This window comes from Rhipicephalus microplus, chromosome 2, assembly GCF_043290135.1.
Source record: "Rhipicephalus microplus isolate Deutch F79 chromosome 2, USDA_Rmic, whole genome shotgun sequence".
In the NCBI taxonomy this organism is placed as follows: domain Eukaryota; kingdom Metazoa; phylum Arthropoda; class Arachnida; order Ixodida; family Ixodidae; genus Rhipicephalus; species Rhipicephalus microplus.
Genome location: NC_134701.1, coordinates 300,226,174 through 300,240,018, shown reverse-complemented (window position 1 = coordinate 300,240,018; position 13,845 = coordinate 300,226,174). Strand labels below are relative to the sequence as shown.

At 49.4% G+C, this 13,845-nt stretch overlaps 2 protein-coding genes across 6 annotated transcripts in view; both read left to right on the top strand.

The window, feature by feature from the left end:
- tweek (transmembrane protein KIAA1109 homolog tweek) overlaps positions 1-13,845 on the top strand; it is a 1,194,469-nt gene that overhangs the window by 524,791 nt on the left and 655,833 nt on the right. The gene's annotated exons all lie outside the window — the stretch shown is intronic.
- On the top strand, positions 5,888-7,925 carry LOC142783840 (uncharacterized). The gene has a single exon (XM_075882514.1). The coding sequence runs from the start codon at positions 5,900-5,902 to the stop codon at positions 7,427-7,429; it is 1,530 nt and encodes a 509-aa protein (XP_075738629.1). The 5' UTR covers positions 5,888-5,899; the 3' UTR covers positions 7,430-7,925.

Below are 13,845 nucleotides of genomic sequence, written 5' to 3'. Positions count from 1 at the left end.
AGCTCAAAAATTAATCCACACAGCCGTTGTATCAGCCATTGCCTGAATTGAGTATGGCGTGCTCGGTCGTTACTGGTGCTGCCTCGGGAGACCGCCACTTGTGCAGGCGTACATGCACGATCCCTGTGAAAGGCAGCATACTAAAAAAAAAAAGAAAAAAAAAACGACGAAACAAGAGAGTTAGAAAGAAAGAGCTCAAGAGTGTGATGTTTTTTCTCTCTCCGTGCCATCACTCCATGCTTAGCCTCCAGCGCTTTCGTCAGGACGAGAAGAGAGAATGAAATTGCAGTATGCGACAAGTTTTTGCAACTCCTCTCGTTTTGGACAAATTGTGAAAATTCCTGTGGGAGTGAAAATAAGCTTCTTTAGGGAATCCATTCCATGGCTACTTGAAGAAGTGTACCAAAGCTTATTTAAGAGAACATATTACCCTCAAATCAGTTCATCATTTTTTAAGCTTAAGAACTTATGTTTGCTCGTATGCTCCAATCTAAATTTTAAAATGTTACGTATTTTACAGGTTATCACTCGCATCGTACTGAAAGTCAGATCTTGCTACTACTCAGAGTTGTTCTGACTTCCTTTGAATGAAAAAAAAAAATGGAATTTGCCTAAAGGCCTTATTTTCATTTAAAAAAAATGTTGTGCAGGTCAATTAGGTTATGATAAATATGCCAGTTTTTTTTTATGCCTTACAGTAGACTCTCGTTAAACGGAACCTGAAGGGATGGGGAAAATGTGTTTCATTTAGCAGGAGTTCTGTTTACTGTGAGGTGAAGGAGGTTGCAGCATTCAAAAATGAAACCAATCATATCAGAGGAAGTTTCATTTAAGCAGCAGTTCCATTCAACAGATTTTCGTTTAGTGAGGGTCCACTGTATATACTACTTCAATTCAATTCGAAATTATTCGACCAAAATTACTATTCGCTTTGAGTTTGCTTTGAACCTGAAATTCACTATTCGCACAAACCTACTAATTAACAGTGATGTGTGGCTCGAGAAACCTGCTCCAAAACTAAATTTTGATGCTCTAAAACAAACGCACCTCTTGCTGCTCCGGAGCTGCTCCGAAACTCCTTTTTTTACTGCTTCAAAGTGGCTCTAAAACCGCATTATTTCTGCTCCCAAAGATGCTCCAAAAGACTGAAGCCCGCTTCCACCCATGTGATTGTTATTTCGACGGTGCAATATAACGAAAACGCTGACTAAGGTAAAATACACAGAAAGTAAAAAAGACGCTTCAGCTCCAGTGTAGGGAGGCAAATGTCTTTTTAATTTTTTTGTACTTTGCCTTCGTCACTGTTTTTGTTATATTGCACCATGTTTGTCCCTGAACAGACGAGAAGCCGTCAGATTCTTGACTATCTGGCATTGTCATAGAGTGAAGATGTTGTGCGTGCAACTCCACCATCAATATAGGTGGTTTTACAGAAATTCAAAAGCCTTAACATGAAAGTTCCACTACTGCCACCTTGTTGGTAGTTTGTAAAAGACACCAGATGATGCCACGCAACAATGTTTGCAAAAAGGGAGAAAATTGTGCATGCAAGTACTGTTAGCGTTGCCTTGCACGTTTCTTGCGTGTCACGTGAGCTGACAGAAATCGGCCAATGAAAAGATAGGAGCAAGAATGCGGACGGCTTCTTTCACCTTGTGTGGTCTCGAAGTGCAGAGCGCCTTGCTCTTGAAGTAAACAATTACAGTAGACACGGTTTAAATAAACCAACAACACATACATTTACAGTGTAGACCATTTATAACGTAACCACTTATAGTGCAGACCCCCTATAATGTGGTCTTTTCCTACTCCCGTTTACCCACTCATAGAACCCCATGCATACGCATACCGCTTATTGTGCTGTCCCCGAATATGAAAAACGGGTTATTATGTGGTTGCCGGAAATTGTTTGTGACAAACGTGATAGAGTGCGCTTCTGAAAGGAGGCGTGGCACTGGGGAGCGAACGACGAGGTCATTACAGAGGACGAGGGACACAGAGTGAACGAACAAAGAACAGAGAGAAGGAAAAAAAGAATGAAAAAAGACCGCGGGACACTGCGCAGGCTCGCCGAGTAAGGGAGGAGGACGGTTGCCTTGGTGACTGATAAGCCTTTGCACCAGTGCCAATGCGACTACAGTGTACCTCTGCGCTGTGCTTCCTACTAGGCTGCAGAAATTAGGTGCCTTTTTCCTCTTCCAACCACTACCACATCGCTGGCATGGCTTCGGCCGCGCGCCGCTCATCGTGGCACGTGCTATCACGTCCTCTATGCGCTTAACAGTTTCCTGTCGGGCAGACGTCGTGGTTATTGCGCTTGCACAAAATACCGCATTTGCTTCCTGGTTCGTTAATTGAAAACTTTTTATGGACAGGGTTCGTAGCAGTCCTTGAAACCCTTGAAAACCCTGGAATTTGATAATGGCATTTTCAAGGCCTTGAAAACCCTTGAATTTTTTCAGGTCCTTAAATTTCCTTGAATCTCGTCAATAGGCTTCGGTTCAGCCAGTTTTAGCGAATTCTGCTTGAACGCCTGGCAACTATGTACTGGAGCCAGCAAGGCATCCAATCCAATCCACTCCTGTAGCTACTGCGCTGTACGACAGTTTGGCGTGGTTGCAGCGGTAGCGACGACCAAAGCTAAGCCTACCCTACTGGTGTAGTGGGAAACATGGTCTGTGGATAGACCAAGTCGTCTTCTGCAGCTGCAATATGCCGGGAAAGTGCAACTTCCAGCACGCGTGGTTAACCGGTGCTGCTTATAAAGAGTGTATTTCTCCGGACACATCGAACTCGCATCGAGCTAAGTGCAAGGTATGTGCAAAAACATTCGACGTGTCGTCAATGGGGGAGTCTGCCCTCAAAAGTCACATGAAAAGCGCAAAGCATGTGGAGAACATGACAGCAACCACAGCTCATAGTACTGTGCGGAGCCACTTCCCAGCTGTTGAGAAGCAACGCGTCGAGCCAACTCCTTCAAGTTCAACGTCGTCGGATGTGAGCAGCCTGTGCAAAGCTCATGAGAGTGTGGTCGAGGCGGAGATACTGTGGACCCTGAAAATGGTCACGGCGCACTACTCCTACAAATCGTCCGCACATACGGGGGACCTTTTCAAGAAAATGTTCCCGGACAGTGAAATCGCTAAGGCATTTTCCTGCAGTGAGAGGAAATCTGCATACGTGGTGTGCCATGGTCTGAGACCGTTTTTTCTCTCGTGCCTGCAACGCGAATTGGAGCAGTCGGACGGTTACACCGTTCTGTTCGACGAGTCTTTGAACGACTACCTGCAGAGGAAACAAATGGACATTCATGTGCGCCACTGGAGCACAATGCCCGAGCGGGTGACCTCGAGGTTTTATACGTCGGTGTTCATAAGACATTCAACTGCCGAAGACCTTCAAGAGAAGCTTCTGGGTGCCCTGGAAGATTTGCCGCTGGCGAGAGCTGTTCAGCTGTCAATGGATGGCCCCAATGTAAACCTTGTGGGGTCTCGGCGAGGCGAACGCGCGCCACGCCACGCTCTTGGAGTGAACGGACACAGTGGACACGGTTGGTACAAAGCACACAACATACATACATTTATTAACTAATTTAGACGACGATATCGTCCGCCGAATGTTACATCAATTTTAACTAACACGCTACCATACAAACAACCTAACCCAGTGACACACTAAACACACAATAACATGATAAACACACACTAACACACCCAACACACTAACACATACCCAAGGCGGCGTCGCCAACGCCTGCCCTCCACGTGGGACCCCGGCGCGAAGCCCACGGTGCCGAGCACCGGGGGGGCCCACGCGACAGACAACCGTTCGCGGCAGCCGCCACGCGCAGAAGAGACTCGCTCAACGCTCGCCCGCCACCAAGGCCTGCCCTCCGCCAGGGGCCACCGCCGGCGCTACTACTTTACCAACAGTGGTACTCAAAGCGAACACAACGCCATCTATCGCCCGGTGGTGGTCACCACCGAAATAAAGCCTTGGGGCGAGACACGTGCGCCACGCGGCGCAGACAACTTTACAGGGGGGGATGTCAGCATCCCCACATTCCCCCAACCTTAAATGAAACCATATCCCGAAATCAAAAATTAGCTACACAAGCTTTAACAAAAAAAAATGATATCGCACGACCATAATGTCCTTGCACCACGACACCGCCACTGGTCGACACTGCTGCACTGTCCGGCTCGGCTTCAGCTCAGTACCGGCCCCGCAACAGCAACGTTGCCGTCGGCGCGACGATCCGTCGCTAGCGCCGACACGTCTTCCAGTTGCGACCAGCACTCGCGAGGGCGCCGGACTGCAGGCAGTTGCACAGGTCCCAGGCATCTCCATCGCCCGACCTCACGACCGCATTCCTGGCCAACGACGCTGACGATGTGCAGGACAGCCGGCCGTGGATGACATCCCTCCCACTGAATACATCAACAAAAAACAAAACTCGAAAGAAACAAAGGAGCGCGGCCCAGGGGAGGGAGCTTCAGGCTTTTCGGCCACGTGGTACGGTGGTCAGTACTGCTAGCTAATACATCGGTGGCGGCCGAGAAGCCCATAAAAAAAATCACTTTTCCTAACTCGTGCTCACAAGAAAAAAAAGGTGAGGGAAGCGGAGCGCAACACCTCCACGCCACGATCCACCTAGTTGTGCCACGTGCGACAGGCGGCTGCGTAGAGCCTTAGGCCTAATTAGTCACTCGGCAACAACCGGCATCCACCCAGCACCCAGCCTAGGCGCAGAAGAGGCAGCCGCGAGGAGACGTCCACTCTGTGAGGTGGCCCTATCGCTCGCCGCACACAGCAGCTTACCGAGCGACCAGCGTCCACCGCCCCGGGCGGTGTCACGACGCCTCGGCGTCGAGCCGCAATACAAGTCAGCAACGACGCCCGGCTCCCTGAGCCCAAAGATATAGAAGCTATTTACAGAAAATCGGACCACCCACGAGGCTTCCGCACTCACTCGCTTCGGGCCTGGCCTACAAACCACCTGCTCTAGGCCTTGCTCACCCCAGGATGCGGACCGCATGGCTCTCGTCCTAATTCAACAACTTTTTGAAAACTAACAACAAAAATAACAACACTTGCGAGCAAAAAAAATAGAAAGTCAACCTGCCGACAAATTGAAACACGTTACAAAACCAATCTCCTCGCTTCTCAACAAAGCACACCACCGACGCTAGCAAAGAAGTCCCCCCTAAGCCTACTCTACTCCGGCTCTAACAAAACCCCTGTACCGAACCGCAAAAACTGTCGTCCGATACCCCAAGAGCCCCACGTTGGGCGCCAGTGTGGGGTCTCGGCGAGGCGAACGCGCGCCACGCCACGCTCTTGGAGTGAACGGACACAGTGGACACGGTTGGTACAAAGCACACAACATACATACATTTATTAACTAATTTAGACGACGATATCGTCCGCCGAATGTTACATCAATTTTAACTAACACGCTACCATACAAACAACCTAACCCAGTGACACACTAAACACACAATAACATGATAAACACACACTAACACACCCAACACACTAACACATACCCAAGGCGGCGTCGCCAACGCCTGCCCTCCACGTGGGACCCCGGCGCGAAGCCCACGGTGCCGAGCACCGGGGGGGCCCACGCGACAGACAACCGTTCGCGGCAGCCGCCACGCGCAGAAGAGACTCGCTCAACGCTCGCCCGCCACCAAGGCCTGCCCTCCGCCAGGGGCCACCGCCGGCGCTACTACTTTACCAACAGTGGTACTCAAAGCGAACACAACGCCATCTATCGCCCGGTGGTGGTCACCACCGAAATAAAGCCTTGGGGCGAGACACGTGCGCCACGCGGCGCAGACAACTTTACAGGGGGGGATGTCAGCATCCCCACAACCTGAAGTGTTTTAGAGGAATGCAGGAATACCTGCAGCAAAACCATCAAGTTCAGTGTTTGGACCTGGGCACTTGCGGACTTCATACCATACATAACGCGTACAGGGCGGGCGTTGTTGCCAGCAAGTGGGGCCTAGAGAATCTCCTCTCAAGCCTCAGTGCCATTTTTCATGATGCGCCTGCGCGAAGGGAAGACTTCTCTACTGTGACAGGCCAAGTAACATTTCCTCTCAACTTCGCTTCTCATCGCTGGGTAGAAAATGTTCCCGTCATTGAACGTGCCATAACCCTCTGGGGTGACGTGCAAAAGTACGTCGCATGTGCAAAAAAGAAAGAGGTGAACTTGCCAAAGTGTGCATCGTTCATCCAGCTCAGCGACTTTTGCCAGGACCCACTGCTGTTGGCCAAACTGAAGTTTGCTCTGGGCATCGCGATGATTCTAAAACCGTTCCTCACGGAATATCAGCTGGACAAACCACTGGTGTTCTTTTTGAAAAGAGATCTCGAGTGCCTCGTGAGGAAGCTTCTTGCGAGATTCGTGAAGTGCTCGGTGCTGTCCGCTTCCACAGGAGTTGTCGGCATGCTGAAGATGGACGTCGCAGACCCAAATAACCATGTATCATCAGAGAAAGTTGATATTGGGCACGCTGCTGAACAAGTACTCAAAGCCGCGAAGGTGAGCGCCAAAGATGTATTTGCCTTTAGGATTGAATGCAAACAGTTCCTTGTAAGCACAACCAAGAAGATTCTGGAGAAAAGCCCACTGACATACCATCTGGTTAGGAACCTGTCATCTCTTGATTTCCGTCAAATGGCCTCAAAGCCAGATGACTGCCTTGCAGGCTTCAGAAAGGTCCTAGACGCACTTATTGCAGTTTGTCGATTGGGTGAGCATGAGCGCGATTCTGTCCTTGGGGAATACACAAAACTTCTGCAAGAAAAGAAACACAACCTGCGGCAGTTTTACAAACACACTCTTGGCCTGGACGAGTTCTACCTTGAGTTGTTGAAGGGTGACTCATCCTACATGCACTTGTGGAAGGTTATCCGGCTTTATCTCATCTTGAGCCACGGGCAGGCAACTGTTGAAAGAGGCTTCAGCGTCAACCGCCAGGTCTCTGTCGAAAACCTTAAGGACATCTCGTATGTGTCACAGCGAATCGTTTGTGATGCTGTAAGCAAGGCTGGTGGCATCCTGAACGTTGACATAACGAAGGAGTTGCGGAAGTCTGTCGCAGCCTCACACAGCCGTTATCGGGCCTACTTGAAGGATACGAAAAAACAAGTGATGGAGCAGACAAAGGCATCAAAGAGAAGCCACATTGAAGAAGAGATAGAGAGCATCAAGACAAAGAAGAGGAGGCTGGAAGCAACAATCGCTGACTTAACAGCCTGTGCCGACAAGTACGCTCTGCGGGCGGAAGCCACAAGCGACATCACTTTGATTGTGAAGTCCAACAGTTTAAGAAAAACTGCAAACGAGAAGTCCCTGGAACTTGCAGACATGGATGAGAGCCTGCAGGGGAAGCTTCTGGAACTTAAAACCTGAAGGGAAGCTTCGGGTATTTAATATCGCGAGTCCACTGTTTGAAATTAGGCCCCTTTTGTGTGTATGTGTGCAATACGTCCTAGATACTGAGGCGAATCGGCAAAAGGGATGTTGACATCAGCAGGAAACAGTGGTATGAAACCTAGTCCCCTTTTGTGCGTGTGTGCAATGCGTCTAAATTGTGAGGTGAATCAGCCGAAAACAGTACAATGAAACCTAGTCCCCTTTTGTGTGTATGTGTGTGCAGTACGATTGTGAGGTGAATCAGCAAAATGGATGTTGAAATCAGCAGAAAACAGCGCAATGAAACCAGCATATATGAAAATTGTGCTTGCATTTTCTTCCTTACAGTAAAATATGTGCTTCCATGCTGTAAAAAATTGTTGTTTTTCTACGGTCTTAGAAAAATGTTATTTCTCAAGTCCTTGAAAATCCTTAGTTGGGGCCTTGAAAGTCCTTAAAAACCCTTGAATTTTTTTCTTCGTGGTCACTATGCACCCTGATGGATTATGACACGAGCTTTCACTTTTGCTGCCAGTGCGCTGTCGTACGTAAGCTTGGCAAGTTGTATTTGTTGCTGATCTCCCGGCTGTGAACGCGAACTTCGTATCACGCAGGCGTTTCTTGGTTCACTGCTAGTGTGATCTTCTTGACGCCGAATCTTCAGGTTTTGGACAAACTCTCTGTGACAACTTACCAAATGGCAAGCTAGGCCTAATCGGCATTTGTTGCACTTCTATCGGTAGCAATCGCGTGAATCTAATTTGCGGTTAGGCACCAAATCAACGAAACTCTTTGTGGTGGCCGCACTTGACGGGAAGGGATACCCAGCCAACCATGTAATGTCCAGTACACATCAAATAAATATCAATTATATAATATTTTTATCTTCAACGGATGTCCAGAAAAGTTAATTTAATATTTATACAATACCTAGAGGATGTTCATTTTGAGGAGAGTGGACCTTCATATGATGTCCACATCAGTTCCATAAACAATATTCTTTCAGCCCTGGATTTTTTATTTTGGTTGGATACACTTGTTGTGCGCATTTTTCTTGTAGTTAAGACTTCAGAAGACCACAAACAAAAATTTGAGACGCTGGTACCAGCATGGTTGGATTAATTAACGTGGCATCAAATTAGGTGATAAGGCCCAGTGATTGGAAAACGGAAAAAAAAAATGGCTTCTTTTTTCCTGCCAATCAATAGTGTACACTAAATGGAAACCAATGTCTTACTTTTCAGCCTAATACTCACTGAAACAGCTTCGGTACGTCGTCCCGAAAATGGCGCTTACCCGCCTCAACTTACGTACCTCGCCTTCACTAAAGACCTCGGTCGCGCTTCTTCTTCTTTGTGGCTGCTACCTCCACAAACGTTCCGCAATACTGGTGTCAATTGAAGTGGGGATCATTGAAGAACTATGCCCCCAAGAATGAGTAGTATTGGTTACGTTTCCGAGATACGAGGCGAAATGTTGTGCGGTGGGGTCAATTGACACCGCCAGGGCCGAAAGGGTTAATATAATATTGGCAATATTAGTACTGAAACGGGGTGTTGAACAAGCAGGAGTTCACTCAGCGAACAAAAGATTTATTTAGCGCAAGGGCTAACTGAATGCAAACCTGCGATCGCAGCGCGTCTTCTTCTTTTCTCTACTCTAGCTCCGTGTCCACTGCCCTCGTTACAATCACCCCAGGTGACAAGGGAGCCACCCTGGCGACCTAAGGACAGGTGTACACTGAAGGGTCATGGTACGGTTTGAGCCGAGAGACGTGTACGATTTCTTGTCCCTGACGGCGCTTGTTCGGAGATGTGTCCAGCGGCTCGACAAGATAGTTGACAGGGGATGTTTGGTGTACAACTTGGTAGGGACCATGGTACCTGGACGAAAGCTTGTGGGAGAGTCCCAGAAGAGTAGAAGGAATCCATAGCCACACCAGTGAGTTAGGAGCAGAGCTCACAGGCGTGGTTGACGCGTCGTGGCGATGTTTCCGGCGCGTCTGGTCGTTTGGCGTGAACGCTTGAGCAAGCTTTCGACATTCTTCAGCGTGTGCTGCTGCTCGTGAAACGGTTGTCAACTCGGAAGGGTCTGGTCGATAAGGAAGAATAGTATCCATTGTTGATGATGTCTCGCGTCTATAAAGAAGGAAGAAAGGCGAAAATCCAGTGGTGCTTTGCGTTGTAGTGTTGTAGGCATATGTCACAAAATGCAGTATGCTATCCCAATTTGACTGGTCGGATGAAGCGAACATGGCCAGCATATTTCCAAGTGTACGATTAAAAGGCTCTGTCATCCCATCAGTTTGCGGGTGATAGGCTGTGGTAGTGCGGTGTATGATGCGACACTCACTCAACAACGCTTTAATGGCATCAAAGAGAAAAGCGCGGCCGCGGTCGCTTAGTAACTCCCGAGGTGCTTCATGCCTTAAAACCAGGTTTTGCAGTATAAAGCATGCAACGTCTTTTGCGGTAGCAGAAGGTAACGCAGCTGTTTCAGCGTAGGGCGTTAGGTGGTCGATAGCGATAATGACCCTGCGGTTGCTACTCGAAGTATAAGGAAGCGGACCGTAAAGGTCGATTCCGACACGATCGAAAGCTCGTGCTGGACATGGCAATGCCTGCAAGGGACCGATGGTATGTTGAGCGGGCGTCTTGCATCGCTGGCTTGTAAGCCAAGAGTTTACGTAACGGCTTACAAAACGGTACATACCACGGTAGTAGTACCGCAGCTGCAAGCGAGTGTATGTTTTTAACACACCGGCGTAGCCACATTGCGGATCATTGTGGAATGTGGCGCAGATGGCAGAGCGGAGATGTCGGGGAATGACGAGCAACTACTTGCGGCTGATTGCGCTGTAGTTTCAGTGGTAAAGCAGGTTATCCCGAATAGCGAAGTGTTGTGCTTGGCGGCGAAGCGTCTTGGAAACTGAAGCGGGGATCCGGTTTGAGAGAAAGTCCAAAAGAGAAAAAATTCAAGCATCTTTGCGTTGCTCAGAAGGCATGTCCGAAGTGTTGATGGCCAAGGCAGCACTGGTTGAGATAAGCGAGCAGACAGGCTCTGAAGCCAACGGCGAGCGTGACAGGGCATTGGCTTCGGAATGCTTCCAGCCAGAACGATAGATAACACGGATATCGAATTTCTGTAACCGCAATGCCCAACGAGCGAGCCGGCCATTAGGATTTTTTAGTGAAGATAACCAGCAAAGCGCATGGTGGTCTGTCACAATATCAAACAAATGTCCATATGAATAAGGCCGAAATTTTCTCGGCTTTACTGAAAGTGCGGCTGGCATAGGCGACGATGCATTCGTCAAAGCCATCCTTGCATTGAGCCAGTATGGCCCCGAGCCCGACACCACTGGCGTCCGTATGAAGCTCCGCGGGAGCTGACGGATCGAAATGTTGGAGTATGGGAGGTGTAGTGAGAAGCCGTCGGAGTTCCTAAAATGCATCATCACACCCCTGTGACCACGCTGACAAATCAAAACTTCCGGCAAGAAGATTGGTCAAGGTGGTGATAATGGAGGCGAAATTGCGGACATAGCGCCGAAAGTACGAACATAGGCCGATGAAGCTTTGGAGCTCTTTGATGGTGGTTGGTTTTGGGAACGCCGCGACTGCATTAAGTTTTCCAGGGTCCAGAAGAATGCCGTCCTTAGAAACCACTTGGCCAAGGATTACAAGCTTGCGAGCGCCGAAGTGACATTTCTTCAAATTAAGTTGAAGTTCCGCCGTGGAAAGGCACGTAAGAACTTGCTCGAGGCGGCTCAGGCGGGTCGCAAAGTTGCTTAAAAATACCACAATATCGTCCAAATAACAGAGGCACGTTTTTCATTTCAGACCTTGCAGGATGGTATTATCCTTTCGAAAGTGGCAGGCGCATTGCAGAGGCCGAAGGACATAACGGTGAATGCATATAGTTCATCCGGTGTCACAAAGGCTGTCTTCGGGTGGTCACCCTCTGCTACGGGCACCTGCCAGTAGCCGGAGCGTAAATCTAACGAGGCAAAGAACTCTGCTCTTTGTAGGCAGTCCAAAGCATTGTCGATGTGAGACAGAGGGTATACGTCTTTGCGCGTTATCTTGTTGAGTCGGCGGTAGTCAACGCAGAACCGGATGGATCGATTTTTTTTCTTCACGAGAACAACCGGGGAAGCCCGGAGACTGTGGAGGGCTCGATGATGCCACGTTTCAACATGTCGTCCACTTGTTCGTCGATGGCAGGGCGTTCAGCAGACGACACGGTACAAACTCTGTATTAGCGGGGCTTGTTGACCGGTGTCAATGCGGGGAACGACCGCAGAAGTTCTGCCTAAGCCCAACTGGTCACGATCGAATGAAGAAGGAAAACGGAGTAGAAGGTTTGTTATCTCTTGGCGCTGAGTTGGTGCGAGCTCAGAGTCGATGGCATCCGAGAAGACGTTCAGAACACCATTAGGCGCGTTTGTAGGAGTGACAGCACAAATCGGGAGCGAAACCGTAGAATTGGGTATAGTAGCTGGAAGAATGCACTCGTAAGGTTCATAGCTTCCCAGGCATTTGCATGTAGTAGGGATGGCGGGCTGTCCGTGGGATTGCACACATAAATGGCAGCGTGACCATTGTGAAAAACGATGATGGCAAACGGGAGCATGAAATTTCGACGGCACACAGATGCGACCGATGGCATAAACAACACAGGTGATTTCGGAGGAGAGGCACACGACACCGGGACAACAACAGCTGAGAAAGCTGAGAAAGACACAATGTCAAGGTCAGAAGCAGCAAACACTCTACATGAAGCGCCATCGTCGGGTTCATAGCACGGCACAGACAAGGCGAGTGGAACGAGCACAGTCGACCAAAGCAGAATTTGACGAAAGAAATTCCCAGCCAAGGATGGCGTCATGCGAAGAACGGAATATAACTACAAATGCGATGACGTATATCGCACCTTGAATGACGACTCGAGCAGTCACAAAGCTGAAGGCTGGACATGGTGGGACGTAGCTGTCTGCAAAGATAGGGCGGTAAGTTTAGTGGTCACTTTCTTCAAGTTTCGGCACAGTTTCTCACTAATTACAGATATGGCAGCTCCGGTGTCAACAAGTCCGTGCACCCTAATGCCATCAATATAGAGCTCAATTTCGTTCGGGGGACAGCAGTTAGGTCTTGAAATTTTCGCTGCCCAAGCAGTTCTTGCCTCCGCAACTGCGCCCGTCAGTTTTCCCCTCGCGGTGGGCTGTTGCGACAAAACATTGGAGAAATAGATCGGCGATAAGGAGAAGGAGAACGGCTTGAGCCGGATGGGCGGCGACCAAGACGTAGGTCTTGAGGTGGATGGGCAGGAACGGCATATCGTGGCTGAGTGGGCATGTAGTGTGAGGCCCCTGCAATGTCATGAGAAGGGAAGCTGCGAAGGCGGCAGTGACGAGATATGTGGCCTGGGATGCCAGATGAAAAACATATTGGCTGATTATCTGAAGTGCGCCATTGGCTGACAGTAGGGGAACTGTTCACTGAATGAGGTACCGTAAACGGTTGTGCAGGTGTCGTCGTCATACAAACGTTTTGAGTAGTTTCGTGTACAGCCGGAGACGAAACGGACTACGGTCGGGCAGGTGGCGTCGACAAATAAACGTGGCGAGTTGCTTCGTAGATAGCCGGAGACGGTGGAGCACGTGGCCGAGCAAGAGAACAGCGGTTGTGTACGTTAGTGGTGTGGTAATAGATGGTGGAGCCTGAGCTGGCGGCAATGCTTCAGCAACTTGCGATTCAATGACCTGGCGAAGCGAAGGTGACAAGGGTGCCATCGGCTCGATAGTTCTGGTGATTATGGATAGCTGCCGGGCGACTTCCTCGCGTATGAATTGCTTTATTGGTGGCATCAACGCAGAGTGGTCGGCGGAGTCATGGCGATAGTCAAGAGATGAGAGGTCCGCGGTGTCTTGAGCAGTGCAACGTGTGGAAGCGCGCTGCCTACACAGCTCATCGTAGCTTTGGCAGAGTTGAATCACCTCGGCGACCGTCTGGGGGAGTCTTCGCAGCAAGCATTTGGAGTGCGCCGCCGTCAATTCCTTTCATGATGTTTTTGATCTTGCCTGCCTCATCCAGAGTCGGGTCGATGAGCTTGCAGAAGCAGAGCACATCTTCGATGTAGCTCCTGAAAGTCTCATCTGTTCGCTATACCTTGCCACGCATGCTGTAGCCCGAAGGGGGCGGAAAGCAGGACGGCCAAAGACTTCTGAGAGGGTTTTTGCCAATTCCGACCAACTACTGAAATCACTTTGATGATTCCTGTACCATAGTTTTACCACGTCGGTCAGGTAAAAACTCACATTTGTGAGCTTATCGGCTGCGTTACACTTATTGCACGCGCTCACCAGTCCATACATGGCAATCCAGTTGTCCACATCTTGGTCCTCTGTGCCG

Bases quoted from the DNA above. Each gene is read 5' to 3' on its own strand.
- LOC142783840 (XM_075882514.1), top strand. From the start codon at position 5,900: ATGCAGGAATACCTGCAGCAAAACCATCAAGTTCAGTGTTTGGACCTG.